Source organism: Mustelus asterias, chromosome 29, assembly GCF_964213995.1.
Source record: "Mustelus asterias chromosome 29, sMusAst1.hap1.1, whole genome shotgun sequence".
NCBI lineage: Eukaryota > Metazoa > Chordata > Chondrichthyes > Carcharhiniformes > Triakidae > Mustelus > Mustelus asterias.
The window spans coordinates 18,447,171-18,475,163 of NC_135829.1; the positions used below are offsets into that span (position 1 = coordinate 18,447,171).

The 27,993-nt window shown below is 46.9% G+C and overlaps 1 protein-coding gene across 2 annotated transcripts; it reads right to left on the minus strand.

Moving 5' to 3' along the window:
- Positions 1-71: 71 nt before the first annotated feature.
- On the minus strand, positions 72-27,991 carry dut (deoxyuridine triphosphatase). Of its 2 annotated transcripts, none has more exons than XM_078199848.1 (7): positions 27,580-27,991; positions 19,073-19,205; positions 17,857-17,948; positions 14,672-14,716; positions 3,978-4,052; positions 849-919; positions 72-416 (listed from the first exon to the last, which is right to left on the minus strand). In XM_078199848.1, exons 1-7 carry the CDS (start codon positions 27,731-27,733, stop codon positions 360-362), a joined length of 627 nt encoding a protein of 208 aa, XP_078055974.1. In that variant the 5' UTR covers positions 27,734-27,991; the 3' UTR covers positions 72-359. The 2 variants fall into 2 exon arrangements, with proteins under 2 accessions (XP_078055974.1, XP_078055975.1); XM_078199849.1 differs by having other exon boundaries at positions 82-416; positions 19,073-19,229; positions 27,580-27,873.
- Between the last annotated feature and the right edge of the window lie 2 nt (positions 27,992-27,993).

Genomic DNA, 27,993 nt, shown 5'->3' on the forward strand with positions numbered 1-27,993 from the left:
GACACCGTGCTGCCCACATTAAATTGTCTCCCCACCACTACCACTGAACAAATAAAAATATCTCCCATTTGCAAAGTGCATCCAAAGAATAAAAAAATTTTTATTTTTATTAGAGACAAAAAAACGAAATACACCTGATTCCAGCAGTCGACTTTCTGCTTGGAACAACGGAATAACACTATCGAGGTCACTGTCTCATAATCACCCTAAGGAAGCAGCTTTGTGTGTGGATACACTGTCATACTTTTGTTTTTCCACACACAAAAGTATAAAACAAACGCACCATAGATGAGGCAATCCACAGCTTGTAACATCTCTCTAGACAATTAAGCAATGTCTGGTTTGGCAGGACAGTGTGTTCAGTTTGTACCAGTGGAACCAAAACCACCTGCACCTCGCTCAGTTTCATCCAGGGTCTGCAGAAAGACAAGAGGGTAAAACAGTCAAAGGGGAGGTTCCATCTTAAATCACCCCCCTCCCCCCACTTCCAGAAAAGAAAAGTGACTTAGGAAACTTTAAAGTTTTAAAATTTATTAGTGTCATAAGTAGGTTTACATTAACATTGCAATGTGAAAATCCCCTAGTCGCCACACTCTAACGCCTGTTTGGGTACACGGAGGGAGAATTTAGCACGGCCAATGTACCTAACCAGTACGTCTTTTGGACTGTGGGAGGAAACTGGAGCACCCGCAGGAATCGCAGACAGACACGGGGAGAATGTGCAGACGCCACACAGACAGTGAACAGAGGCCGGGAATCGAACCCGGGTCCCTGGGCGCTGTGATGCAGCAGTGCTAACCACTGTGCCGCCCACAGAAACGTTACATTTACTCAATACATTTACTCACCTTCAACTCCTCAAGTTCTGGGTAGCAGATACGTTCACAGATCAGCTGCGCTATTCGATCGCCCTTTTTAACTATGAAAATATAAATTTGAAAGAAGAGAAGTTCAATGTTGTTTCTCCCTCCACCAAAAAATAAAAAATCACTCAGTACAAATAGTCCTGACCATTTGGCTGTCCTGCATTCCCTTCCACTTTGTACATTACATTAATTAGTTCAAGTCTATCCAAACATTTTATGATGTCTTGCAATGTTTCCATCTGTAGATTAATAATGAATACATACCATACGGAGTGAGCAAACAAACTTCAAAGCTATTCCAGTTTATTAGAAAACTGACTGCCATTAACATTCTTTATGCATTGAAACCTGGAGGTTTTCCCACAATGAAGTTCAAAAAGGTGGCCTACCTCTTCAGAAGTTCTCTTATATTCAAGGAAAGAGCAGCAGCGCAATTAGAAAATTATTTCCACTTACAAAAATATTTACTACATATTTTCCTTTAGGTTAAAACTTACTAGTCAATGCCAAATTTCAACATACCAATGAGAATGAATTCCACTACTGATGCTTCCTTACTTCCAGAGTAACAAAAAAAAAGGGAGGCATTATAATCTTAAGCATGGTAGCCATGCTACCAATTACAACCTGATCTGTCCAGTTGCTGATGATTGATTTGATTTGTTGTCACATGTATTAGTATACTGGGAAAAGTATTGCTTCTTGCGTGCTGTACAGACAAAGCATACCGTTCATAGAGAAGGAAACGAGAGAGTGCAGAATGTAGTGTTACAGTCATAGCTAGATCATCAATGCAAATGGATAAATCTGCTCCAGACATCATTTGGTAAGACAATGAACACAAATCCCCTGTCCTGATACAATGTGACGATTATTTCTTTTCTTTATTCATTTGTGGGACATGGGTGTTGCTGGCTGGGCCAGCAATTTATTGCCCATCCCCAGTTGCCCTTGAACTGAGTGGCTTGCTAGACTATTTTAGAAGGCAGTTGAGAACAAACCACATTGCTGTGGCTCTGGAGTCACACGTAGGCCAGACCAGGTAAGGGCGGCAGATTTCCTTCCCTAAAAGGACATTAGTGAACTAGATGGGTTTTTCTGACAATCGACAATGATTTCATGATCAGTAGATTCTTAACTCCAGATTTTTTTTATTGAACTCAAATTCCACGATCTGCTGTGGCGGGATTCGAACCCGGGTCCCCAGAACATTAGCTGAGTTTCTGGATTAATAGTCTAGCAATAATAACACTAGGCCATCGCCTTCCGAGTTTCAGATGCCAACAGCCCTTTGGTACCAAGTGACCACTGGTCTTTAACGGATGACAAACAATGCAGCAGCGCTGGCTCAGCCAATTCAATTCTCACCCAAAGCCTGAACAGACATGCCAAAAGCTCATAGCAGATTCCAACAGCAATTTCACCCCACTCCTTCCCACGCCCTATAACTCGAATGTCTAGTGGCCAGTTAATGAAAACATCCCCCAGTTTAATTCTAAGCACGCCAAAATTAATTCACCCGGGCCTTCTGGAACTAATCATATTTTTAAAACAGGTGGAGATTGTCACCCCGTTGATGGATTAAATACAAAAGTACAATAGCCCGGCAGTTATCAACATAACTGCCTGAAGTGAACCCACTATTTGTTTGACCACAGTGTGGATCCTGACAACTGGAATTTTGCCCATCATGGTCAAGATATGGTACAACATAAACTACTGATAATTGAAGATAATCACTGGGTTTAGAACAAGTATAGAAGCTGACATTATATTGTGGGTTACATATTTTGGTGGGACTAACAAAGTCAATTAGCAATTTTCTCTGCAATGCAAACACTTGATGTGATAAGACAAAAGCACTAAAAAGGAGAATGAATGTCCAATAACATTTTTAAGAATTTGTTGAGAATGTTTGCTCCAATCAGACCTTAGTCACCCAAGGCCGGAATCGAAGCTGGACCCCTGGCGTTGTGAGGCAGCAGTGCTAACCACTGTGCCAACGTGCCACCTCTTCAATAAGATCATGCAGATCTGATTGTGACCTCCCACCTATCCCAGTAACACTTCACTCTAAAGTTTATCAAGAATCTGTCTATTGATTCACGGTCAGGGAATTACATGTTGAGGTGGTGGCACAGTGATATTATCACAGGACTAGTGACCCAGCATATGGCTTTGGGGACCTAGGTTCAAATCGCACCATGGGATTTTTTTTATGGGCAGCATGGTGGCACAGTGGTTAGCACTGTTGCCTCACAGCGCCAAGGACCTGGGTTCAATTCTGGCCTTGGGTAACTGTCTGTGTGGAGTTTGCACAATTCCCCCCGTGTCTGTGTGGGTTTCCTCCGCACTCCAAAAGGTGTGTGTTAGGTGGATTGGCCATGCTAAATTGCCCCTTAGTGTCAGGGTAAATGCGTGGGGCTATGGGGATATGGCCTGGTTGGGACTGTGGTCAGTGCAGACCAGATGGGCCGAATGGCCTCCTTCTGCACTGTAAGATTCTATGACTCTATGATAAATTGCCCCCAGGAGCTCAAAATATAAAAGTTAGAGAGGTTACAGGGTAAGCCTGGGTAACAGTTGGTGCAGACTCAATGGGCCGAGTCTACACTGTATGAGTTCTATGATTCTGCCCCTGCCTTAAAACAAAGACTACTTCAACGGCCTTTTGAGGAAGCGGGTTCCAAAGACTCGCAACCATCAAATAATTTCTCATCTCTTTAACGGGCTACCCTTTATTTTTCAAACATGATCCCTAGTTCTTCATTCTCCCAAGCGGAAACATCCCTTCCACATCCACCCTGTCAGGATCTTAAAGGTTTCAATTAGGTCACTTCGTACGCTTCTAAACTCCAGCAAATACAAATCTAGTCTATCCAATCTTTCCTCATAACACAATCCACACACTCATTCCCGGTATTAAAACTTCTCTGAAGTACTACTAATACTTTTGCATCCTTTTGTCATTAGGGAGACCAATACTGATGTTGTGTTCATATTAGCAACAATGGAACAAATGAGAGAAGTTTCCTCGAGTGAATCACTTTGTGCTGTGTGTATCTGGTAACAATGGTGAGGTGAAAGAGTCATTGTTTACTTGTCTCTTACCTTCAAAAGGTTCCTTGCCAAAGTTGAACAAAATCACACCAACATTTCCTCTGTAATCTTCATCAATAACACCAGCTGAGAAACACAAAAGGAGCAACTGATTCTACTGATGCTTAAAGGCTAGAAATAAAAACATTCACTATCCACACCCATGCAAAGAGACACCGGGCATGATGTTTACCACAGGGGATATTCATATACACAGCAGCCAATTCTATATACAAGAACATAAGAACTAGGAGCAGGAGTAGGCCATTTGGTCTCTTGTGCCTGCTCTGCCACCAGTCAATAAGATCATGGCTGATCTTTTCGTGGACTCAGCTCCACTTACCCGCCCGTTCACCATAACCCTTAATTCCTTTTACTGTCCAAAAATCCATCTATCTTTGCCTTAAAAACATTCAACGAGGTAGCCTCAACTGCTTCACTAGGCAGAGAATTCTACAGATTTACAACCCTTAAGGGAAAAGTTCCTCCTCAACTCTGTCCTAAATCTGCTCCCCTTTATTTTGAGGCCATGCTCCCTAGTTCTGGTTTCACCCGCCAGTGGAAACAACCTCCCTGCTTCTATCTTATCTATTCCCTTCATTATGTTTCTATAACATTCTCTCCCCCCCTTCCCCCCCCCCCTCGTTCTTCTAAATTCCAATGTATATACGTAGATCTTAATTCTTTGTCTCCTTCCTTTTGGAAAATATCTTTTCCATTTTGCCAAATTGTGAAATGATCAGAGAGGCAGCAGGGAGATGCGACACGCACAGGGAGACTCGACAGAGATCAGCCATGATCGAAATGAATGGTTGAACAGGCTCAAGAGGCTGAACAGATTCCTCCTGTTTGAGAGGTCATTTCCATCCTATTCTACCAATCAGTGAGATGAAAATTTGCTTTAGTGAACTGTTCTCTTGACCTCAGACAGGATCTTAATTTTTTTTTTAAATTCTCAGGGCATGGGCATTGCTTAAACGATCAAAACACATTAACCAGCATAGCCGCCCTCGAGACTGTGCTGATGGGTCTTTTTGTTGAACCAGTGGTCTGTGTGAAGACGCTCGCATAACCCTGCTCAGTAGAATGTTCCAGCATTTTCACCCAGTGAACGATGTCCAACTCCAAATGTTTGATATGAAAGCGGAAATTTCAAACCAACATTTTAATTTGAAGGGTAAAATTTGATTCTAAAGGAACTGTAGCACCACCATCTGGTGGAAGCAAAATAACATCTTGTGCCAGAAAGAAGCTGGTGTTAGTGTGAAATGATAGACAAAACAGCTGTTTAGAATCAGAATAGTGTCGCAAACATAGACCATCGAGCCACACTCATTGTAATCATCTATTTAATACCATTCCCCTGCTTTCCCCATAGGTCTGTATTATTTCACTTCAAAATAATTTTAAGTTGCTTCCATCACCATTTCAGACACCGGATTCCAGATAACTTGAAAAAAAAATATTTGCCACCTCAGTTCTTGTGCCAATCACCTTAAATCGGTTCGTTGGTGGCAGTGCCTTCAGTTGCCTGGGCCCTAAACTCGGAAATACCCTCCCTAAATTTCTCTGTTTCTCTACCCAAGGTAGCATGGTGGCACAATGGTTAGCATTGCTGCCTCACAGGCCAGGGAGTTGGGTTCAATTCTTGCCTTGGAGGTCCGTGTGGAGTTTGCACGTTCTCCCAGTGTATGCACTGGTTTCCTTCCACAGTACGAAAGATGTGATGGTTAGATGGATTAGCCATGGTAAAATGTGCAGGATTACAGGGATAAAGTGGGGGGAAAGGGCATAGGCAAGAGAGTTGGTGCAGACTCACTGGGCTGAATGGTCTCTTTCTGCACTATGATTTTACCGCACTTTCCTCCTGTAAGAAACTCCCTAAAATCTACCTCACTTTAGGTCATCTGATCCAATATTTCCTTAGGTGGCACTCTCCTTAGATGTAATACTCTGCTTTATATTGCTCCTCTGAAGGGCTGTGGGACTTCTATTATGTTAAAGGTGCTATTTGAGTTGTTGCTGTTGTCATTTCGTCCCCCCCTGAAGTCTTACTATCCTTCACGTTACTACAGGGGATAGATTTTCCGGCAACCCGGCAGCATGTTTCTGATGGCATCTGCTGGTCCCACCAAAATCCCATTGACTGCACCCCAAACCACCATCCCTGCCATTGTCTGCTTTCCATCCCTTCCTCAATTTCATATCCAGGCTCCCACTGTTCCTTTAATTATACTAACAGGTCGATGATACTCCTTTTTCTCTCTCTTTCCACCCCCCCCTCCCTCCCTCCCTCCCCCCCCCCTCCTCCCTCTCCCTCCCCCTCCCCCCTCCCGTCCCCACCAACCGTACACCATCACCTCATTAATCCTGTTGGTTCAAAAGAACGCAAGTTAATCCAGCACAGCTTGCCTTCAACATGCACGTCACTGACTTTCATTTATGAGTCCATACGTACCAAGCATGAATTAAAATTTTGTCAGTGATACTGTGCTCCCACTACCAACACTTGTGCAAGAATCACAAGGGGCTGATTTGCAGGTGCAGCAGGTAATTAAGAAGGCAAATGGAATTTTGTCCTTCATTGCTTGAGGGATGGATTTTAAAAACAGCAAGGTCATGTTCCAGCTGTATAAGGTGCTGGTGAGGCCACACCTGGAGTACTGTGTATAGTTTTGGTCTCCTTACTTGAGAAAGGATATACTGGCACTGGAGGGGTGCAGAGGAGATTCACTAGGTTGATTCCGGAGTTGAGAGGGTTGGCTTATGAGGAGAGACCGAGTAGACTGGGGCTATACTCACTGGAATTCAGAAGAATATGGGGAGATCTTATAGAAACATAAAAGATTATGAAGGGAATAGATAAGATAGAATCAAAGAAGTTGTTTCTACTGGCGGATGAAACTAGAACGAGGGGACATAGCCTCAAAATACGGGGGAGCAGATTTAGGACTAAGTTGAGGAGGAACTTCTTCACACAAAGGGTGGTGAATCTGGGGAGTTCCCTGCCCAGTGAGGCAGTTGAGGCAAGCTGTTGAATGTTTTTAAGGCAACGATAGATAAATTTTTGAGCAGTAAAGAGTTATGGTGAGCGGGCAGGTGAATGGAGCTGAGCCCACGAAAAGATCAGCCATGATCTTATTGAATGGCGGAGCAGGCTCGAGGGGCCAGATGGCCTACTCCTGCTCCTAGTTCATATGTAACAAGGGGCTGACTTCTAATTTTCCCCCTCTTCCCATTTTTGAACAGGGATGTACAGTTTGCAATCCTCTAGGCCTTTGCCACCATTTCCATTCTCAAGGAGGATTAGATGATTGTGGCCAGAGCCTTGTAATTTCCACCCTTGTTTTACTTCAGTAAGCTAGGATGCATCTCGTCCGGTCCAGGGTACTCTTCTACTTTGTGAGGACTGACAACTTTTAAAATACTTTTCATTTATTTTATCCTATCCAATTTAACTGCGACCTGCTCCTTACATTAGCATAACCCCATTCTCTGATGGAGATGCATGCAAAGTATTCACTTAGTACATTGACCAAACCCCCTTCCTCAACAAAATCATGTCTCTGTTGGTCCCCTGACCAGCCTCACTCTTCCTTTGACAAACAGTTTTGGGCTCCTTCGGAGTTGGCTACTAATGTATTGCTAATACTTCTCTTTTCTACTTCATTCCCTTTCACTGATTGGTGAGGCAATTTGGGTGGCACGATGGCACAGTGGCCAGCACTGCTGCCTCACAGCGCCAGGAACCAGGTTCAATCCCAGGTTAAGGTGACCGTCTGTGTGGAGTTTGCACAGAAAGGATAGTCAGATGCTCTTTCCTAGGGTAGAAAAGTCAAGTACTAGGGGACATGGGTTTAAGGTGCGTGGGGAAAGTTTAGAGATGTGCAGAAGCAATTTTGTTTTTAAAACAAAGGGTGGTGAATGTCTGGAACGCGCTGCCTGGGGAGGTGGTACGATAGCAGCATTTAAGGGGCATCTAGACAAATACATGAATAGTATGGGAATGGAAGGATACGGACTCCGTAAGTGTATACGGTTTTAGTTTAGGCAGGTATCATGATCGGCACAGGCTCGGAGGGCCAAAGGGCCTGCTCCTGTGCTGTACCGTTCTTTGTTCTCACTGTGTCTGCGTGGGTTTCCTCTGGGTGCTCCAGTTTCCTCCCCATTCTGAAGATGTGCAGGTTAGGTTGATTGGCCACGCTAAATTACCCCTTAGTGTCCCAAGAAGTCTAAGTTAGATGGATTAGCCATGGGATAGGGTAAAATACTGTGGGTACAGAGTCGATGGGTCAATGACCTCCTTCTGCACTGTAGGGATTCTATGATTTGATGAATACTCTGCAGACAAATTCAAATCCCACCATGGCAGTTTGTGAACTGAATTCAGCTAACTAAATAAATCTGAAATAAAAAGTTAATCTTAGTATTGGTGACTAGTTAAGTGTTCTGGTAACTTTATGATAATGTCCTTTAGGGAAGGAAACCTTCCGCCTCTACCTGGTCTGGCTTACGTGACTCCAGATTCTCAATGTGGTTGATTCTTGAAATGGCTACAACAACCTCCATGGGTCTTCACCACCGACTCAAGGGTAATTAAGGATGGCCCTTATCAGTGACAGCAAGATTCTGAATTTTAAAGTTTCAATTATGCCATTTCTACAAGATAGGAATACGTAATATAACAGATAGCTTAGTGGTATATTTTACTGTGTAATGCACATCTTCCCACCCAGTGGCAGAGAAACTTTTTCCGTCATCTGTAGACCTGTGCGAGCATGCAAGCAACCCCAAGCTGGAAGTGCTGTGTTGCCTCTATGCAGACCAAGCAATTATATTTCCATTACACAAAAGTTGTTTCTCCATCCATTGCCACCTCATACTTAGCAGCAAGTCCAGCTTTTAAGGTTATAAACAGGCTTGGTGCATTGAAGGCTTTCCAGAGTGTGAAATTTGCAAGTGCCCACCATTTCATGGGGCACCTGGTATGACGCAAGCTATTTGGGACTTTCAGTAAGTGTCTGCATGTACAGGTTTCACTGCATATTAAATATTCTATTTATTCCCCGTCAGGTAACACTTCTTATTTTTACTTCAGTAATAAGTGCTGGAATAACTCAGCAGATCTGGTACCCCTGCGGAGAGAGAAACTGAGTTAACATTTTGAGTCAAATATGACTAAATGTGTTGGGTTTTTATACTGTTGAAAGGGGGATTCAGACTGTGGAGTTTACACGTTCTACCTGTGTCTGTGTGGGTTTCCTCTGGGTGTTCCAGTTTCCTCCCGCGCTCCAAAGATGTGCGGATTAGGTTGATTGGTCATGCTAAATTGCCCCTTAGTGTCGGGGAATTAGCAGGGTAAATACGTGGGGTTATGGAGATCCTGGGTGGGATTGTGGTCGGTGCAGACTTGATGAGCCAAATGGCCTCCTTCTGCACTGTAGGGATTCTATGATTCTAACAGAAGAAGCTCCGGGATAGGGTAGAGGGCAAGAGAAATTAAATAACAAAGCCATCATGGAGCAAAAGACAAAAGGGGTGGTGAAGCTTGTATTAAAGAAACAAGGTGTGGGTCCCAGTCAGTGTTAATGGCAGAAAAATGGGCAGCTTTGTATGAAAGCAAAAACACAAGATAGAAAATCAAATCAAAACAGAGGACAGAGTTCAGGGTTTGAAGTTGTTGAACTCAACGCGCTGCTTTTGAAGTTTGCATTGGGCTTCACTGGAGCCTCATGGTCACGTTTGTAGACTGAGCGGATATGTTCCGCAAAGCAGTCACCCAGTCTGCAACTGGTCGCCCCAACATAGAGGAGCTTGCATTGTGAAGAAGGAATCGAGTAGACTAAACCGAAAGCACAAACAAATCGCCACTGCACCTGGGAGCACTTTGGGCCTTGGACAGTGAGGAAAGAGGTGAAAGGGCAAGTGCTGTACCTCCTGCATGGAAAGGGGCATGGTGCTACGGACGATAGTGTGGACCACAAAGTTGCAGAGGGAATGGTCCCTTCAGAGTGCTAACAGGGGAGGGGGATGGTGTGCTCAGCAGTAGCATCAATGTAACTGGCGGAGGTTAATCCTCCGACTGTGGAGGCTGGTGGGATGGAAAGTTAGGAAATGAGGAATCCTATCATGGTTCTAGGAAGGAGGGAGGGGAATGGATGAGCAGAAGTGCAAGAAATGGTTAAGTCACTGTCAAGGGCCCCGTCAACTGCAGCAGGAGGTGGAATCCTCGATTGAGGGAAAAGAAGGAAGACACGTCAGAAATGCCAGTGTGGAAGGCAGCAGCATCAGGTCAGATGCAATGGAGAGAAACTGGGAGGATGAAATGGAGCCCTTGCTGGAAGCAGTGTGTGAGCAAGTGTAGCCAAGGTAACTGTGGGAGCCATTTCACATACAAAAAAAAACCATGACTGGGGCTCACGCAGATACCTAGAGTTACATATGTTATCTGGGGGGAAAAAAACTGCTTAATGAGTTCAGCCAGGAGAGTGGTGGTGGATGGAGACTGTTGAGGCCTCCTTTCACTGAGGGAGCGTAGAGCCCTCACAGACCATCCTGGTGGGGCTGGAAGGGTAGAGTGTTAGGTTTTTTAGGGAACATTAAAACTGACAAAGCCCCAGGGCCTGATGGCATCTATCCTCGACTGCTCAGGGAGACGAGAGATGAAATTGCTGGGCCTCTGACGGAAATCTTTGTCGCTTCTTTGGACACGGGTGAGGTCCCTGAGGATTGGAGGATAGCGAATGTGGTCCCGTTGTTTAAGAAGGGTAACAGGGATAACCCAGGAAATTATAGGCCGGTGAGCTTGACGTCCGTGGTAGGGAAGTTGTTGGAGAGGATTCTTAGAGACAGGATCTATGTGCATTTAGAACGGAACAATCTCATTAGTGACAGACAGCATGGTTTTGTAAGAGGGAGGTCGTGCCTTACAAATTTGGTGGAGTTTTTTGAGGAAGTGACAGAAACGGTTGATGAAGGAAGGGCCGTGGATGTCGTCTATATGGATTTCAGTAAGGCATTTGACAAAGTCCCACATGGCAGGTTGGTTAAGAAGGTTAAGGCTCATGGGATACAAGGAGAAGTGGCTAGATGGGTGGAGAACTGGCTTGGCCATAGGAGACAGAGGGTAGTGGTCGAAGGGTCTTTTTCCGGCTGGAGGTCTGTGACCAGTGGTGTTCCGCAGGGCTCTGTACTGGGACCTCTGCTATTTGTGATATATATAAATGATTTGGAAGAAGGTGTAACTGGTGTAATCAGCAAGTTTGCGGATGACACGAAGATGGCTGGACTTGCGGATAGCGAAGAGCATTGTCGGGCAATACAGCAGGATATAGATAGGCTGGAAAATTGGGCGGAGAGGTGGCAGATGGAGTTTAATCCGGATAAATGCGAAGTGATGCATTTTGGAAGAAATAATGTAGGGAGGAGTTATACAATAAATGGCAGAGTCATCAGGAGTATAGAAACAGAGGGACCTAGGTGTGCAAGTCCACAAATCCTTGAAGGTGACAACACAGGTGGAGAAGGTGGTGAAGAAGGCATATGGTATGCTTGCCTTTATAGGACGGGGTATAGAGTATAAAAGCTGGAGTTTGATGATGCAGCTGTATAGAACGCTGGTTAGGCCACATTTGGAGTACTGCGTCCAGTTCTGGTCGCCGCACTACCAGAAGGACGTGGAGGCGTTAGAGAGAGTGCAGAGAAGGTTTACCAGGATGTTGCCTGGTATGGAGGGTCTTAGCTATGAGGAGAGATTGGGTAAACTGGGGTTGTTCTCCCTGGAAAGACGGAGAATGAGGGGAGATCTAATAGAGGTGTACAAGATTTACACAGAGGGTGGTGGGGGCCTGGAATGCGCTGCCAAGTAGGGTGGTGGAGGCAGGCACGCTGACATCGTTTAAGACTTACCTGGATAGTCACATGAGCAGCCTGGGAATGGAGGGATACAAACAATTGGTCTAGTTGGACCAAGGAGTGGCACAGGCTTGGAGGGCCGAAGGGCCTGTTTCCTGTGCTGTACTGTTCTTTGACTGAACATCATTGGGAAGAGGAAGTGGTTAGAGCCAGGAAACTGTTGAAATGACATAGGGTGTCAGAAGCATCATGAACATCAGAGGGAAGAGATTGGACACAGGGAGCTAAGAGGGAATAAGCTTAGTGGGGCAAGTAAATGCAAAAATGACAGTTCTGTTTATGGTTTCTGGGAAATAGTTAAAAGTGGACAGGGGGGGTGGGGGTGCGCTATGAGGTTTGAGGCTGTGGAGGGAAGATTTCCAAAGGAGAGGAGGTCAGCATTAGCCCTGGAAACATTGCCTTGATGGTTGGTGGTGGTGTTATGTTCCAGGGAAAGATAGGAATAAGTGAGACTTGGCGCTCAGCCTCTGCAAGACGACTGGTGGATTGCCAAACAACAACAGCACCACAGATCCTATGTATGCTTAGCCCCTGTGTTTCAACTATGCAAAGACTTCATTTTAAGATATTTCTGCCTAGGCAATTACATTTAAATGCTAGACTATAGGGATTAACTAACACTGCTAACTTGACTACATTTTAAAACTTAGGCGGCTAAAGGTTAGCAGAAAATTGACTGCATTCCTGAAGAGTACACAATTCAGGCAAATAACAGCAGCTGCAAGAATTGTTTTTGCAGACAGAGACAGCATGTGGAAAACACTTCCGATAACGAGTTAAGAATTGAAATATAGTTTGAAACAGTGTGTCCAGTTTTCAGTGTTGGTTTTCAAGATCCTATTCAGTTCTCAGATTTCGCTCATCTCAGCACACGTTTGTGTACAGGGTCTGGCTGTGAAGCCAACCTCCAAGTCCACTCTCTTCTGGCCTCTGTCATTTAATTGTTTCTTTAAGTTTTGCCCATTAAAATAAATTCATTTTTAAAAATCATAATCGGTGCTGTCCCCTCGTCTATTCAAGCGAATCAATTGACCCTATAGCCACCTTTATCAGCAGGTTTGATAACAATGTCAAGGTTAGACCCAAGGGAAGAGAGCAGCAGCAAGGTCAGAGGCAGACAGGCTAGAGTGAGGGGTAGCAGAGAAATTTAGACGGTTGATGTAATGCCGACAGTTCTCAATAAAAGATCAAAAATGGTTAAGAGGCCAGAGGCAGGGGTCCAGGAGGAGGGAGAAAACTGGAGGTAGGAGAACCCATTCATTGTGATATTACATGTGACTGACCCAGCCAAAGTTAATGATTTATTTTCAGCCGTTGTTTCCAAATTAGGTTGCACTGTCCTTCTCTGAGTGGAGGCCTGTGACTAGTGATGTGCCGCAGGGATCGGTGTTGGGTCCATTGTTGTTTGTCATCTATATCAATGATCTGGATGATAATGTGGTAAATTGGATCAGCAAATTTGCTGATGATACAAAGATTGGAGGTGTAGTGGACAGTGAGGAAGGTTTTCAAAGTTTGCAGAGGGATTTGGACCAACTAGAAAAATGGGCTGAAAAATGGCAAATGGAATTTAAGCACAGTAAGAAGTCTCACAACACCAGGTTAAAGTCCAACAGGTTTATTTGGTAGCAAATACCATAAGCTTTCGGAGCACAGTTCCTTCGTCAGATGGAGTGGATATCTGTTCTCCAACAGTGCAGACACCGAAAGCTTATGCTATTTGCTACCAAATAAACCTGATGGACTTTAACCTGGTGTTATGAGACTTCTTACTGCGCTTACCCCAGTCCAACGCCGGCATCTCCACAAATGGAATTTAACGCAGACAAGTGTGAGATATTGCACTTTGGAAGGACAAACCAAAGTAGAACGTACATGATAAATGGTAGGACTCTGAAGGGTGCAGTTGAACAGAGGGATCTGGGAATACAGGTGCAGAATTCCCTAAAAGTGACGTCACAGGTGGATAGGGTCATAAAGAGTGCCTTTGGTACATTAGCCTCTATAAATCGGAGTATCGAGTATAAAAGTTAGAGTGTTATGGTAATGTTATATAAGGCATTGGTGAGGCCAAATTTAGAGTATTGTGTACAGTTTTGGTCACCTAGTTACAGGAAGGATGTAAATAAGGTTGAAAGAGTGCAGAGAAGGCTCACAAGGATGTTGCCGGGACTTGAGAAGCTGAGTTAGAGAGAGATTGAATAGGTTGGGACTTTATTCCCTGGAGCGTAGAAGAATGAGGGGAGATTTGATAGAGGTGTATAAGATTTTGATGGGTATAGATAGAGTGAATGCAAGCAGGCTTTTTCCAGAGGCTAGGGGAGAAAAAACCCAGAGGGTATGGGTTAAGGGTGAAAGGAGAAAAGTTTAAAGGGAATATTACGGGGGGGCTTCTTCACACAGAGAGTGTGGCGGAAGTGTGGAATGAGCTGCCAGATAAAGTGGTAAATGCGGGGTCACTTTTAACATTTAAGAAAAACTTGGACGGGTTCATGGATGAGAGGGGTGTGGAGGGATATGGTCCAAGTGCAGGTCAGTGGGACTAGGCAAAAAATGGTTCGGCGCAGACAAGAAGGGCCAAAAGGCCTGTTTCTGAGCTGTAATTTTCTATGGTTCTCTAGTATCAGCCCCTCTGGAGCTGCTGAAGTCAGGGTACAAACCTGATGACTGCTCTCTCCCCTGCCTGTGTCCACTCTCACAATTCTGAATTTAATACAAGCTAGAAATCATGTAGTGCATCATTGCTGTACGTAGGTAGACATTGTTTCAATACTTTGGAGCAAATGCATTACCTCCAACATCAATGAAGTGTTTTGCTGCCAATCCAGATCTTGGAGCTAGAAGGGTGATAAAATAAATGGAAAAATTAATCATTTCCACACTTGATAAGCAACTCACCCCACACAAATCCTGCACAGCCACCCCAATATTTGACATGCAACGTTAATTTTTCTAATAATCATGTTACCATTTCTACACAATCATAAACTGTACAAATGCAATAGGCCAATGTGAAGAAAGATTAGCAATGGGAGGAATGCTTTTACTCAGCTTGCATCTGAAATCAGATATTCAGCTTTCCTTCATTTTAAGGCAGCACGATGGCACAGTGGTTAGCACTGCTGCCTCACAGTGCCAGAGGCCCCGAGTTCAATTCCAGCTTTGGCTGACTGTGTGGAGTTTGCACATTCTCCCCATGTCTGCGTGGGTTTCCTCCCATACCAAAGATGTGCGAGTTACATTGATTGGCTATGCTATAGGGCGGCATGGTAGCACAGTGGTTAGCACTGCTGCTTCACAGCTCCAGGGACCTGGGTTCGATTCCCGGCTTGGGTCACTGCCTGTGTGGAGTTTGCACATTCTCCTCATGTCTGCGTGGGTTTTCTCCGGGTGCTCCGGTTTCCTCCCACAGTCCAAAGATGTGCGGGTTAGGTTGATTGGCCATGCTAAAATTGCCCTTAGTGTCCTGGGATGCGTAGGTTAGAGGGATTAATGGGTAAATATGTAGGGATATGGGGGTAGGGCCTGGGTGGGATTGTGGTCGGTGCAGACTCTATGGGCCGAATGGCCTCTTTCTGTGCTGTAGGGTTTCTAAGATGCTAAATTGCCCCTTCGTGTCAGGGGGTTAGCAGGATAAATAAGTGGGGATAGGGCCTGGGTGGGATTGTGATCGGTGCAGACTTGATGGGCCGAATGGACTGCACTGTAGGGATTCTATGACTCTCCATCTTGGTTTATATTAAAATCACAACAGTGTAAGTAGCAAGGAAAACAATTTCTCCCCCATCTAGGGCAAGGATTTGATGCATCCTTTTACTCCCTCCTGGTCTAATGATAACCCTCCCCGGTATAAAATAGGGCAATTTTGTGAAATAAGGAGTACAAATGAGGAACCAATAAATGATCATAAAACAAACACAATGGGAACTTTGACAAAAGAACACATTTCCTGTAGATCACACACAGTACCAATCCAATTGTTTAAATCTTGTAACATTAAACTGCCTGCCCCCAGCTTCCTGCGAGTCTTAAAAGATCGAGAACCTGACTTTTCTTCTGCTTTTGCAAATCTTTTCTTTCTTTGGTCTTCGCTCTCTTTTGTATAACCATGTATAGCTCTTTTTTAAGCAATTCATGATTTATTCATGAGAAAAATGAAAAAAAAACAAAGCCGCCAGTATATAATAAAGAGGTGGAGATGCCAGCGTTGGACTGTGGTGGGCACATTAAGAAGTCTCACAACACCAGTTAAAGTCCAACAGGTTTATTTGGAATCACGAGCTTTTGAAGCGCTGCTCCTTCATCAGGTGAGGTGTTGGGACAAATGGGAGAAGCTATTCAGGAGCTCCAGCAGCAATGAAAGAGAACCTATGGCCAAGCAAACGAAAATAGAAAATGCTGGAAAATCTCAGCAGGTCTGACAGCATCTGTGGAGCGAGAATAGAGCCGCCACACCCCCCCCGCCCCCCCCTCAGACAAACGTCTCGATGCTGCTGTACTACTGGATTGGATTCATGCAATAATATGGCTTTAGTTTCTCTTTCATGCATTGCTCATGTTAAAAAGGTGGCAGGAGAGGTTGAGGGAGGGTTAGGATCAAACAATAAGTCCAAAGATGCGCTGGCTAGGTTGATTGGCCATTCTAAACTGCCCCTTAGTGTCCCGTGATGCATAGGTTAGAGGGGTTAGTGGGTAAATATGTAGGGATATGTGGATAGGGCCTGGGTGGGATTGTGGTTGGTGCAGACTCGATGGGCCGAATGGCCTCTTTCTGCACTGTAGGGTTCTAAGGAGCAGTTGAACCAGCAGCATTCCTCGTCACAATGGATGTCTCGGCATTCTACACCAGCATCCCACACGATGATGGCATTGCTGCAACGGCCTCAGTAATAAGCTTGAGTACAAGGAACAAGCTGTTCAGCAGGAAGCACCAAAAGGCAAAAAGAGGCAACTTGGGCAAACTTCTTTTGTAATTTGATTTATTTTTTAAACAAGTTTATTATACAATAAATGTTACAGTGCGGGAAGAGGGCCGCAACAGTGCCTGTTATCTCCCTTCAAAATAAAAGAATTTGCCACAGGATTGTTTTCTTTCTAGAAGGGTCAACCATGCCAAGGAAAAAAGTTAAGCCTTCAATGAATGGCTGAGAAGCCATTTGGTAGCACAGTGCCACCGTGGTTAGCATTGCTGCCTCACAGCACCAGGAACCCAGGTTCAATTCCCAGTATGGATGACTTTCTCCCTGTGTCCGCGTGGATTTCCTCCCACACTCCGAAGATGTGCAGGTTAGGTTGCTTGGTCATGCCAAATTGCCCCTTAGTGTCCCAAGAAGTGTAAGTCAGATGGATTAGCCATGGGATAGGGTAAAATATTCTGTCAGAGTCGGTACAGACGCGATGGGCCAAATGATCTCCTTCTGGGTTTCCTCCGGGTGCTCCGGTTTCCTCCCACAGTCCGAAAGACGTGCTGGTTAGGTGCATTGGCCGTGCTAAATTCTCCTTCGGTGTACCCAAACAGATGCCGGAGTGCGGCGACTCAGGGGTTTTCACAGCAACTTCATTGCAGTGTTAATGCAAGCCTACTTGTGACAGCAATAAATAAATTTAAACTTATATGGAACTTCAGACAGAAAGAATCAGAAATATTATATAGATTAGCAACAATGACAATTTGAGTACTTACTTTCACTGTTTGAACATAGCAGCTATACAGTTCATTTGAAGAAGTAACACGAAACAGGCGCTAGCTGATCAGGCTAACTGGCAACCCAGTTTTAAGACAACAAACCAATGGGTTGCAAGCTGGACTGATGATTCTCTACCACACAAATCTATTATTACCCCACGTTGGAGACCCAAGAATTACCATCTGTAAATAAAGCTAAAATTGTGGAATTTGGTATTCAAAATAAAAAATCAGAAGCATTGAAGTGAACAATAAAGTGTAAGCACTAATTGACAACTGTCAGCCACTTACCCACTCTGCCGTAGAATCCAGAAGGAACTGCAATCTGAATATCGGTCTTCACAATAACTTTATCCTGAGCATGGACCACATAATCATAGGCGCTGCAAACAAGGGATCAGATCAGCCCAGATACCATCACATCTCCCCTCATAAGGATGGCGCAAAAACACCAACCAACACAAACATATCATTATTCATCATGTTCAATATTACAAAGGGGGGGGACGCGTGGGGGGAGGAAGGTGAGGCAGAGGAAGGGGACAGGGGTCAGAGAAGGAAGTGGAGGTGGGGAGTTATGATGATCCCTGTCGCCAATGCCACGAAAAGGATGAGCAATTCATAGAATCCCTATAGTGCAGAAGGAAGCCATTTGGCCCATCCGGTCTGTACCGACCACAATCCCACCCAGGCCCTATTCCCACATATTTCCCCATGCTAATCCCCCTGATACTAGGGTCAATTTTTAGTATAGCACCAAAGGCCTCAACCCCCAGAACCAGGGCAGCGTTAGTGAGGAAAAGCAACAAAAGTAAAGTTTACGTTTATTAGTGTCGCAGGTAGGCTTACATTAACACTGCAATGAAGTTACTGTGAGAATCCCATAGTCGCCACACTCCGGCACCTGTTCGGGTACACGGAGGGAGAATTTAGCATGGCCAATGCATACTTTCGGACTGTGGGAGGAAACCGGAGCACCCGGAGGAAACCCACGGAGACACGGGGAGAATGTGCAGACTCCACACAGACAGTGACCCAAGCCGGGAATCGAACCCGGATCCCTGGCGCTGTGAGGCAGCAGTAAGAAGTCTCATCACACCAGGTTAAAGTCCAACAGGTGTATTTGGCAGCACGAGTTTTGGAGTCTCGCTCCTTCATCAGGTGAGTGAGGGAGGAGTTGTGTTCACTGCTGGGAGGCAGCAGTGCGAACTAACCACTGTGCCACCAGGGAAGGGGGAGTTCCTAAAAAAATGAAGTTTTAAAAAAGTGAAGGAACAAAATAAGAGAGTAAAATGTGAAGGAAAAGGGGAGGGGGAGCAACTGACTGGATAATTTAAATAGCCCAATCCATGAGGAGAAGTGAAGGGAAAAACCGAGGAAAATGAGTGAAGGAAGCTGATTAAAACAGTAAGGGGGAAATTGTGAATAATGAACAATAATGAAGCATGGCGAGGGTGAAACAGGGAATCTCTAACTGGGTTCCTGAGGAGATTTGATGGACTCTCACCTGTAAAGGTCGAAGCCGGCCGCCAGCTTCGAGCCGCGGCTCGGGCTCCGCGCGTTCTCAGTCAGCCGGGCGAAGCGGAGCCGCGGCTTCTCCTCTCGGGGCCGCTTGGCTGGGGACGCGGCAGGGCTGGAGGCTTCAGAACACGGCATGGTCCCGGGGGAAGAGAGACAGAGAGCGGGAGCAGAGTTACTGAGAGAGACGAACAACCGGAAAGCCCGCCAAAACCCCGGCCAATCAGAGCGCGCCCGCCTGAACCCAGCCAATCACAGAGCGCGCCCCCCTGAACCCCGGCCAATCAGAGCGCGCCCGCCTGAACCCAGCCAATCACAGAGCGCCCGCCAAAACCCCGCCAATCAGAGCGCGCCCGCCTAAACCCAGCCAATCAGAGCGCGCCCGCCTAAACCCAGCCAATCACAGAGTGGCCGCCAAAACCCCGGCCAATCAGCGCGCGCCATTCAAATCCCAGCCATCAAGCAAGAGCCAATCTCAACCCAGCCAATCAGCAGCCCGTCAAATTCCGGCCAATCAGCGAACGCCAATCAAAATTTGTCCCATCAGCAAACCATAAAAGGTGGGAGCAGAAAAATTGGCCATTCAGCCCATTGAGCCTGTCCCACCATTCATGGGAAACATCATTGCTGCATCAAGTCTGTCTAGCCCTGTCACAATGGTATATGCTTCAATGAGATCTCTTCTCTTTTAACCTCCAGTGAATACAAGCCAGGTTGACCCAATCTCTCTTCACCCGACAATCTTGCCACCCCAGGAACCTTTGCTGTATTCTCTCAATGGCAAGTATATATTTTCTTCGGTAAGGAGACCAAAACTGCATTCCTAGTTTCATACCAAGAGCCCCTCCCTCAGCAGATGCTGTTGAAGAAACTTTGGCAAGTAGCTAGAAGAACATCTTGTAGATGGTTCACTGCTCACACAAGCAGGCTGCTTGGTCCTGGATGGCGTTGAACTTCTTGAGTTGCACTCTTCCAACAAGTGTGAAGAACTCATGGAATTAATTATCACTGTCCATCATTTCAACTGTCCATTCAATAACTTCCTGCCCCAAACAACCTTTGCCCCAGGTTCTTCTGATCCTGTCCTTATCCCTCTAATAGCCTCTCACGTTATCTCTTTTGCTTATCTTGTCCCCAAGACCTACCCTTTGCCCAGAACCACCCAACTTCCCTTCCTCGCTTACTTGCTAGCTATGATTCTGCATGGTTCTCTTTGCTTGTGTATTGATTCCTCTTTCAAAACTGGTATCATAAAATCCCTACAGTGCAGAAGGAGGCCATTCAACCCATTGTGTCTGTACGGACCACAATCCCACACAGGCCCTGGCAATTGCCCTGCCAATCCCCCTGACACTAAGAGGCAATTTAGCATGGCCAATCAACCTAACCCGCACATCTTTGGACTGTGGGAGGAAATTGGAGCACCCAGAGGAAACTCACACAGACACGGGGAGAACATGCAAACTCCACACAGTGACCCGAGGCCAGAATTGAACCCGGGTCCATGGTGCTGTGAGGTAGCAGTGCTAACCACTGTGCCACCGTGCTGCCTATCATCACACCCCCACAAATATAAAACCACCCCAACCCCAAACATGCAGATCCTCAGAGTCTCCATGCTCTAATCTGATTTGATTATTGTCTCATGTATTAGCATACAGTGAAAAGTATTGTTTCTTGCGCACTATACAGGCAGAGCATACCGTTCATAGAGAAGGAAACGAGAGTGCAGAATGTAGCGTTACAGTCATAGCTAGGGTGTAGAGAAAGGTCAACTTATTGCAAGGTAAGTCCATTCAAAAGTCTGATGGCAGCAGGGAAGAAGCTGTTCTTGAGTCGGTTGGTATGTGACCTCAGACTTTTGTATCATTTTCCCAATGGAAGAAGGTGGAAGAGAGAATGTCCGGGGTGCGTGGGGTCCTTAATTATGCTGGCTGCTTTGCCAAGGCAGCGGGAAGTGTAGAGAGAGTCAATGGATCCAAAGGATTTGATCGTGCTGGAATTTCCTAAATCTGTAGCAGTCTCTCCTGTAACCCCATGTCTGAATCTCTCCTTGACACAGCATTGAAAAAACTAGTGAATGACATCCTCTGTGACAAACTATCACTCTTCAACCTGTCTGCCAACTCTTAGCAACTGCTGACCACGCCATTCATAGAATCCCTACAGTGCAGAAGAGGCCATTCGGCCCCAGAAACCGCTTCCTCCCACAGTCCAAAGATGTGCAGGTTAGATGCAGGTTTGAAACAAAGAAACGCTGGGGGCTCTGCGCGTCTCCGACTGCCAGAATTCCGGCGTCGTCAGCTCCACCGGAGCTGATTAAAATATTTAAATTCAAATTTTAATATCATTAGCAGGCCCAAAATTAAGGTTTCTAAGCCCACTGGCCTCTCTCTCTCCTCCCCCACAACACCCACCAGGAGCGGTTCACTCCAGTGGAGTTTACAGTAGCTCCACACTAATGAGGAATGGGCAGCCCGACCCTGCTGGAGTGAAGGGAGGGCATGGTGGACTCCAAGGAGGTCGGGGGTAAATGGGGGGGTGCTCCCTGGGCATTGCCCGCCTGGCCCCCTGCCACTGTCCAAGGGGCAAAGTAGCAATGCCCAGGGGCACTTTGGCATTGATCATCGGGCTGTGCCAAGGGGGTGGACTTATTGGGTGGGGGGGCAGAGCCTGTGGGGAGAGATCGGTGGGGGTGGGAGTGGGGGGGTCCTGATGCCACTCTGCATTTGGGATCGGTAACAGATGGAGGGAAGGGTTGATCGGGGCCAGCCATCTGGTGGGGGTGTGGAGTGGTTGGAACTGCGTGGGAGGGACTGCCGGTGGTTGCGGGGGGGAGGGGGGGGGGGTGGAAGAGGAGTGACTGAGGCGGGGCGGGGGGGGGGTGGTGGTGGGAGAGGAGTGACCGAGGCGGGCCGGGGGTCGGGACTGCAGGAGAGAGACTGCCGGTGGGGGGGGGGGGGGGGGGGGGGTGGGATCAGGAGATCAGGACTGTAGAGGCTGGGTTAAGTATGTTGAAGGCTGGGATAAACAGATTTTTAATCAGTAAGGGAATCGAGGGTTATGGGGATAAGGCAGGAAAGTGGAGTTGAGGATTATCACATCAGATCAGTCATGATCTGGTTGAATGGCAGAGTGGACTCAATAGGCTGAATGGCCACCTTCTGCTCCTCCATCTTATGGTCTTATTGCCGTGGCTCTGGAGCCACATGTAGGCCAGACTAGGGTAAGGGTGGCAGATTCCCTTCCCTAAAGGACATGAGCTGATATTTTTGAAACTACTACATTTGTGAAGTCAGGACTGGAACCAAATCAGGGCAGTTGAGCTGAACCAGACAATGTTGGAGGACAACAGTTCTCCTTGGGGTGACATGGTGGCACAGTGGTTAGCATTGCTGCCTCACAGAGCCAGGGACCCGGGTTCGATTCCAACCTCGGGTCACTGTCTGTGTGGAGTTTGCACATTCTCCCCGTGTCTGCATGGGTTTCCTCCGGATGCACCAGTTTCCTTCCACAGTCCAAAGATGTGCAGGTTACACAGGATTGGCCATGCTATCCCCCTTAGTACCAGGGGGTTAGCAGGGGTTACGGGGATACGTGGGGTTACGGGGATAGAGCCTGGGTGGGATTGTTGTTGGTGCAGACTCAATGGACCAAATGTCGTCCTCCTGCATTGTAGGGATTCTATGAAATAAAGTCCTTTAGGAAAGGAAATCTGCTATCCTTTCCTGGTCTGGTCTACATGTGGCTCCAGAGCCACAGCAATATGGTTGAATCTCAATTGCCCTCGGGCAACTAGGGATGGGCAATAAATGCTGGCCAGTCAGTGACACCCATGTCTTATGAATGAATTAAAAAAAGAATGTTCCTCCGGGGTCGGGGCGAAAATTAGTTATCCCTACCTGGTCTAATCCACTCACAATGACTCTTAACTACCTGGAATGACCTGGCCAGCCGCTACAGACAAAAGCACCATGGATGTATCCGCAGCACGTGGACTGCAGCGGCTCAAGGAGATAATTCACCACTACTCAGTATACCCGAACAGGCACCGGAGTGTGGCAACTCGGGGATTTTTACTGCAGTGTGAGTGTAAGCCTACTTGTGACTAATAAATAAGCTTTACTTTTAAATAAACTTTAAAACTTAAACCAATGCCCTCTAGTTTTATCTATGCTTGAACTCCACTTTGCTGCCTTAACCCCCTCCCTTTACTGCCTTAACCGCCCACCCCCCCCCCCCCCCCCCCCACCGCTCCCCAAACCCTTGGGGCTCCCCTGTCAATGGAAAATCTGCCTAACTCAGCCTGCAATATATTTAATGACCCAGTTTACACTGCCCACAACAGGAAAATTCCAAACATAACTGAGAAGAAATTCCTCCTCAATCTCCACCTTAAATTAGACGCCCCTGACTTTCAAACTGTTGGCTCTGGTTTGAGATTTCCCCCACAAGAGGAGAAGTCCCCTCAGCATCAACCATGTCAAGTCCCCTCGGAATCTCATTTCTTTCAACCGAGATCACCTCACATGCTCCTAAACTCCAATGGGTGTACAGTAGTGAGAGTGGAAACGGCACCAGTGTTAAAACCACAGGAGGGAATCCTAATTAAGAGCATGCAAATAGTTATTGGATAAACATATGGATGACATTGGAATAGTGTAGGTTTGATGGGCTTTAGATTGGTTTCACTGGTCGGCGCAACATTGAGGGCCGAAGGGCCTGTACTGCGCTGTAATGTTCTATGTTCTATGTACCTCAACTGCCCTCAGGCAATGAGGGATGGGTAATAAAGACTGGCCAGCCAGCGATGCCCATGTCCCATCAAAGAATATTTAAAAAACCTTCCCAAGGGCAATCAGAAATAGGCAATAAATGATCACACCCCAAGAACAAATAATAAAAAGATTCTTTGCACCAGGGCCGATTAGCCCCTTTGGCTTTGTGTCATCCAGTGCAATTTTAACACGAATTTAATAATAATTCAATTTCTCTTGTGTGCTGGTCCCATAGCCTCGCCCAATCAACCAGATCCTAAACCACTGCCACCTTAACAAAACTAATACCGGGGACGGGATGTTTCCAGCCACGCTTACCCCAAGGTGGGAAATTTCCACCCGAGGTCAACGGACCATTGCCTGGATAAAAGCCAATCACTGCAGATGCTGGAATCTGAAACCAAAAGAGAAAATGCTGGAAAATCTCAGCAGGTCTGGCAGCATCTGTAAGGAGAGAAAAGAGCTGACGTTTCGAGTCCAGACGACCCTTTGTCAAAACTAAAAGGCTTTTAAAAGAAAGTGGGAGATATTTATACTGCAGGGGGAGGGAATGAAAGATGAGTCATAGCCAGAGACCAGGGGAAAAGGCTGCTAATGGCAGCCCAGAGACAGAATAAAGGATGTGAATGGCCAAACGGCAGAGAAGCTAAAATCAGAGGGTAAGCTGTGACAGATGAAGATGTGTGTATTGTGGGGGGTGGGGGGGGGGGGGGGGGGGGGGGTGGTGAAGAATGGGTATACCCAACACCTCTCCTGTCACTCATGGCACCTTCCCATGCAATTGCAGAAGTGTAACCCTTTACCTCTTCCATGCTCACCATCCAAGGTCCAAAACACTCATTCCCGGTTAAGCAGTGTTTCACTTGCACCTCTTCCAATTTGGTCTATTGCATTCGCTGCTCCCAATGAGGTCTCCTCTATATCGGAGAGACCAAGCGTAGACTGGGTGATCGCTTTGCTGATCACCTTCGGTCTGAGCGCAATCAGGACCCTGACCTTCCGGTTGCTGCCATTTTAAACACACGATCCTGCTCCCCGTGCCCACATGTCTGTCCTTGGCCCTGCTGCAATGTTCCAGTGACGCTCAACGCAAACTGGAGGAACAGCATCTCATCTTCCGGCTCGGCACTTTACAGCCTTCCGCTCTCAACATCGAACTCAACAACTTCAGATGATTAGCTCAACTCCTTTGTTTTCATTCAATTTAATTTTTAACTGTTCTCTACCTTTTATTTCTTTATTGTCTTAATTTTTCTCCCCCCCTCCACTCTTTCCCCCTACTTTATCCCCCCTTTCCTTACCTTTTCCTCAATTTTACCTCTCTCCCACCCATTCCCCCCCTCCCCCCACATCTTCATCTGTCACAGCTTGCCCTCCGATTTCAGCTTCTCTGCCGTTTGGCCATTCACACCTTCTATTCTCTCTCTGAGCTGCCATTAGCAGCCTTTTCCCCTGGTTTCCATGGCTATGACTCATCTTTCAGTCCCTCCCCCTGCAGTATAAATATGCCTTTTATCTTTGACAAAGGGTCTCGAAACGTCAGCTCTTTTCTCTCCTTACAGGTGCTGCCAGACCTGAGATTTTCCAGCGTTTTCTCTTTTGGACTTTTGCCTGGTACGCCCCTCTACGATTCCCGTGGTGGGCGGGACGGGAAAATTCCGCCCTGGGTGTTTACAGATCAGGAACGTGGCATTGAAATCGTGCGTTCTCACAATAGTGAAGGAGAGGTTGCAACCCCTCCCCTCACACTGTATAAATATAAAACACAGACTTAGAGGGGCAAATATTGCCAAAATACTGAAGGCACAATACTGCGGATGCTGGAAATCTGAAATAAAAACACTAAAATGCTGGAAAAACCTCGCAGTGTGTGTGGAGGGAAAGGGTTCGCATTTTCAGTCAAATATGACGTCATTCTAAAGGACTTGTGTTGGACTCACAGGGGGCGATTTTACCATCGCACCCTTTATCATCGCGCCCGTTTTCAGGTGCGACGCGGTGGTAAAGTGAGGCGTAAAGTGCTTAGCGCGATTGGCGCCGGTCTTCTCAACCAGCGCCATTTTACAAGTGCCGAATTTCCACGCAGTCAGCCTCGCGTCAGAAATGGGTGGGAGGTTGGTTCATATATGGAAATGTATTATAATGCCGTTTGACATCTGCTTAGCAAGCCCGGTGCTCAATCATCCAGGCTCGACCCCCCCCCCCACTTTATGACTTCACTGGGAAAGGTTCACGTCAGCAAGGAATAGACACACTCCTCATGAACAGGGAGCAGTCGACTTGGACGGTGGAGCCGGAGGCCACTGAGGCCTACCGGGGAGGCCGAGGGGCATGTGGGCAGCCTGGCACCTGGGCGTTTACAGGGAGTGGGGGGGGGAGGGGAATAGCTGCTTCAGACAGCCTATACTAGCAGGGGCCTAACAGGCCTCTTTGTCTGTCACATCCCTGCCACTGCTAATGTGCATGTGCAGCATCAGAGGCCTGCACATGCGCACCACCTCCCTCTGCAGGCTTTCGGGCACTTTAAGCCCTGCCCACAGGCTTCTGCAGTGAGCAACAGGTGCGCTGATATTTTTGTAGGCAGAATGCATATGGGGGAGCCTAAAAACGTCCAAAAAACGGATCTGAAACTCTCCCAATTTCAAGCCTGCTCAGCACTTCGACAAAAAATGGTAAAATAGCGGCCAAAACGCTGCCACATATTCTAGGTAAATATTGCAGGCAGTCAGAGACTGGGTTATGTAACAGGCAGACGAGAGTCAGTTAGAATATTCAAGCTATCACTCGTCTGTCAGTACAGAGGCCGAGCCGGGAATCATCCTTAAAAATGTATCGGGCCATAACCTCCAGGCTCCACTGTGTCCCAGTGTTGCACTGGGGAATGAATCCCTCTCACAAGTTCCTCGGTCAAGGATTCCCCAGCAATTGTCCCGAAGTGCTAACTTCCTCTGGACTGTGCTGCGGTGGGAAACATCCGATAAAATGAGTTAAATCACTAGCTTCAGATGGTTCTGCCAGTTTTACCCTCAAAATTACTCTGAAAGAGTTAGAAGGGAAAAGCACACTAAAACTCCAGAGTAACTACTTTAAATACCCAAATCGACACTGCATGTGGTACCCCCCACACACCTGACCCTCCCCCCTCCAACCATGCATGCCACCCTTCATTCCAACCCTGGCCTGAAGCATTCCCAACCCCCTACACCCCCCCACCCCACCCCATCCACCTGACATCCCTCCAGTTCTAGCCCTGGACATCTCCCACCCACCCACTGGTCCAATTCCGCCCATCCCTATCTGACGGCACCTACCCTGGTCTAACTCTGCCCACCCCCAGTCCAGCTCCAGCCCAGCTCCCTCATACCTGACCTCTCCCCACTCCCCAACCAAACTGGTGATTGCCACTCCCGGGAAGTTGCTGGCCATTTAATTTTTTTGCAGTTAAGAGTCATAGCGGTTTACAGTTATGGGCTGCGAGTGTCGCTGGCTAGGCCAGCATTTACTGCAGATCCCTGATTGCCCCTTGAGAAGGTGGTGGGGCGTTTCCTTGAACCCCCTACGCTCCCTGCGAGGGGCGAATTCTTATTCTGATACTGAGGCCAGCGGTAACAGTAAAAAGGAAAGACTTTTTGTTTCATTTCAATCCCGCCCAGCCCCCCCCCCCCCCCGGAATTAGAATGAGGACTGGCCCAGTGTGTCCGGCTTTACCCAGACCTACCTTTGTTGGAGCGATGTCCAGGCCGCTCCGTGGCGGAGCTGTGGCACAGCGCCTTTGCCAGCAGCCGGGCTCCGGCGTAGGCGGCAAAGGCTCCAGCACAGTATCGCAGCAGCCCTTTAACCACAGCCATGTTGCAGAGTACTGCCGAATGCATGGTGGGGCTCCCCAGTGCACACAGGCGCTTCACTGTGGATCAGTTCGTGTTGCAGCTCCAACGTTGCCTGGCCTTGTTGTGCCTCTTATCTCTCGGCTCGCTGTCATTAATCTACAGACATCAGTACTCTGCAAAGTTCATTAATTTACATGATGTGGGGATGCCGGCGTTGGGCTGGGTGGGCAGAGGAAGAACTCCCACAACACCAGGCTGGTCCTTCATCAGGTGACCCAAGCTGGGAATCGAACCCCTGTCCCTGG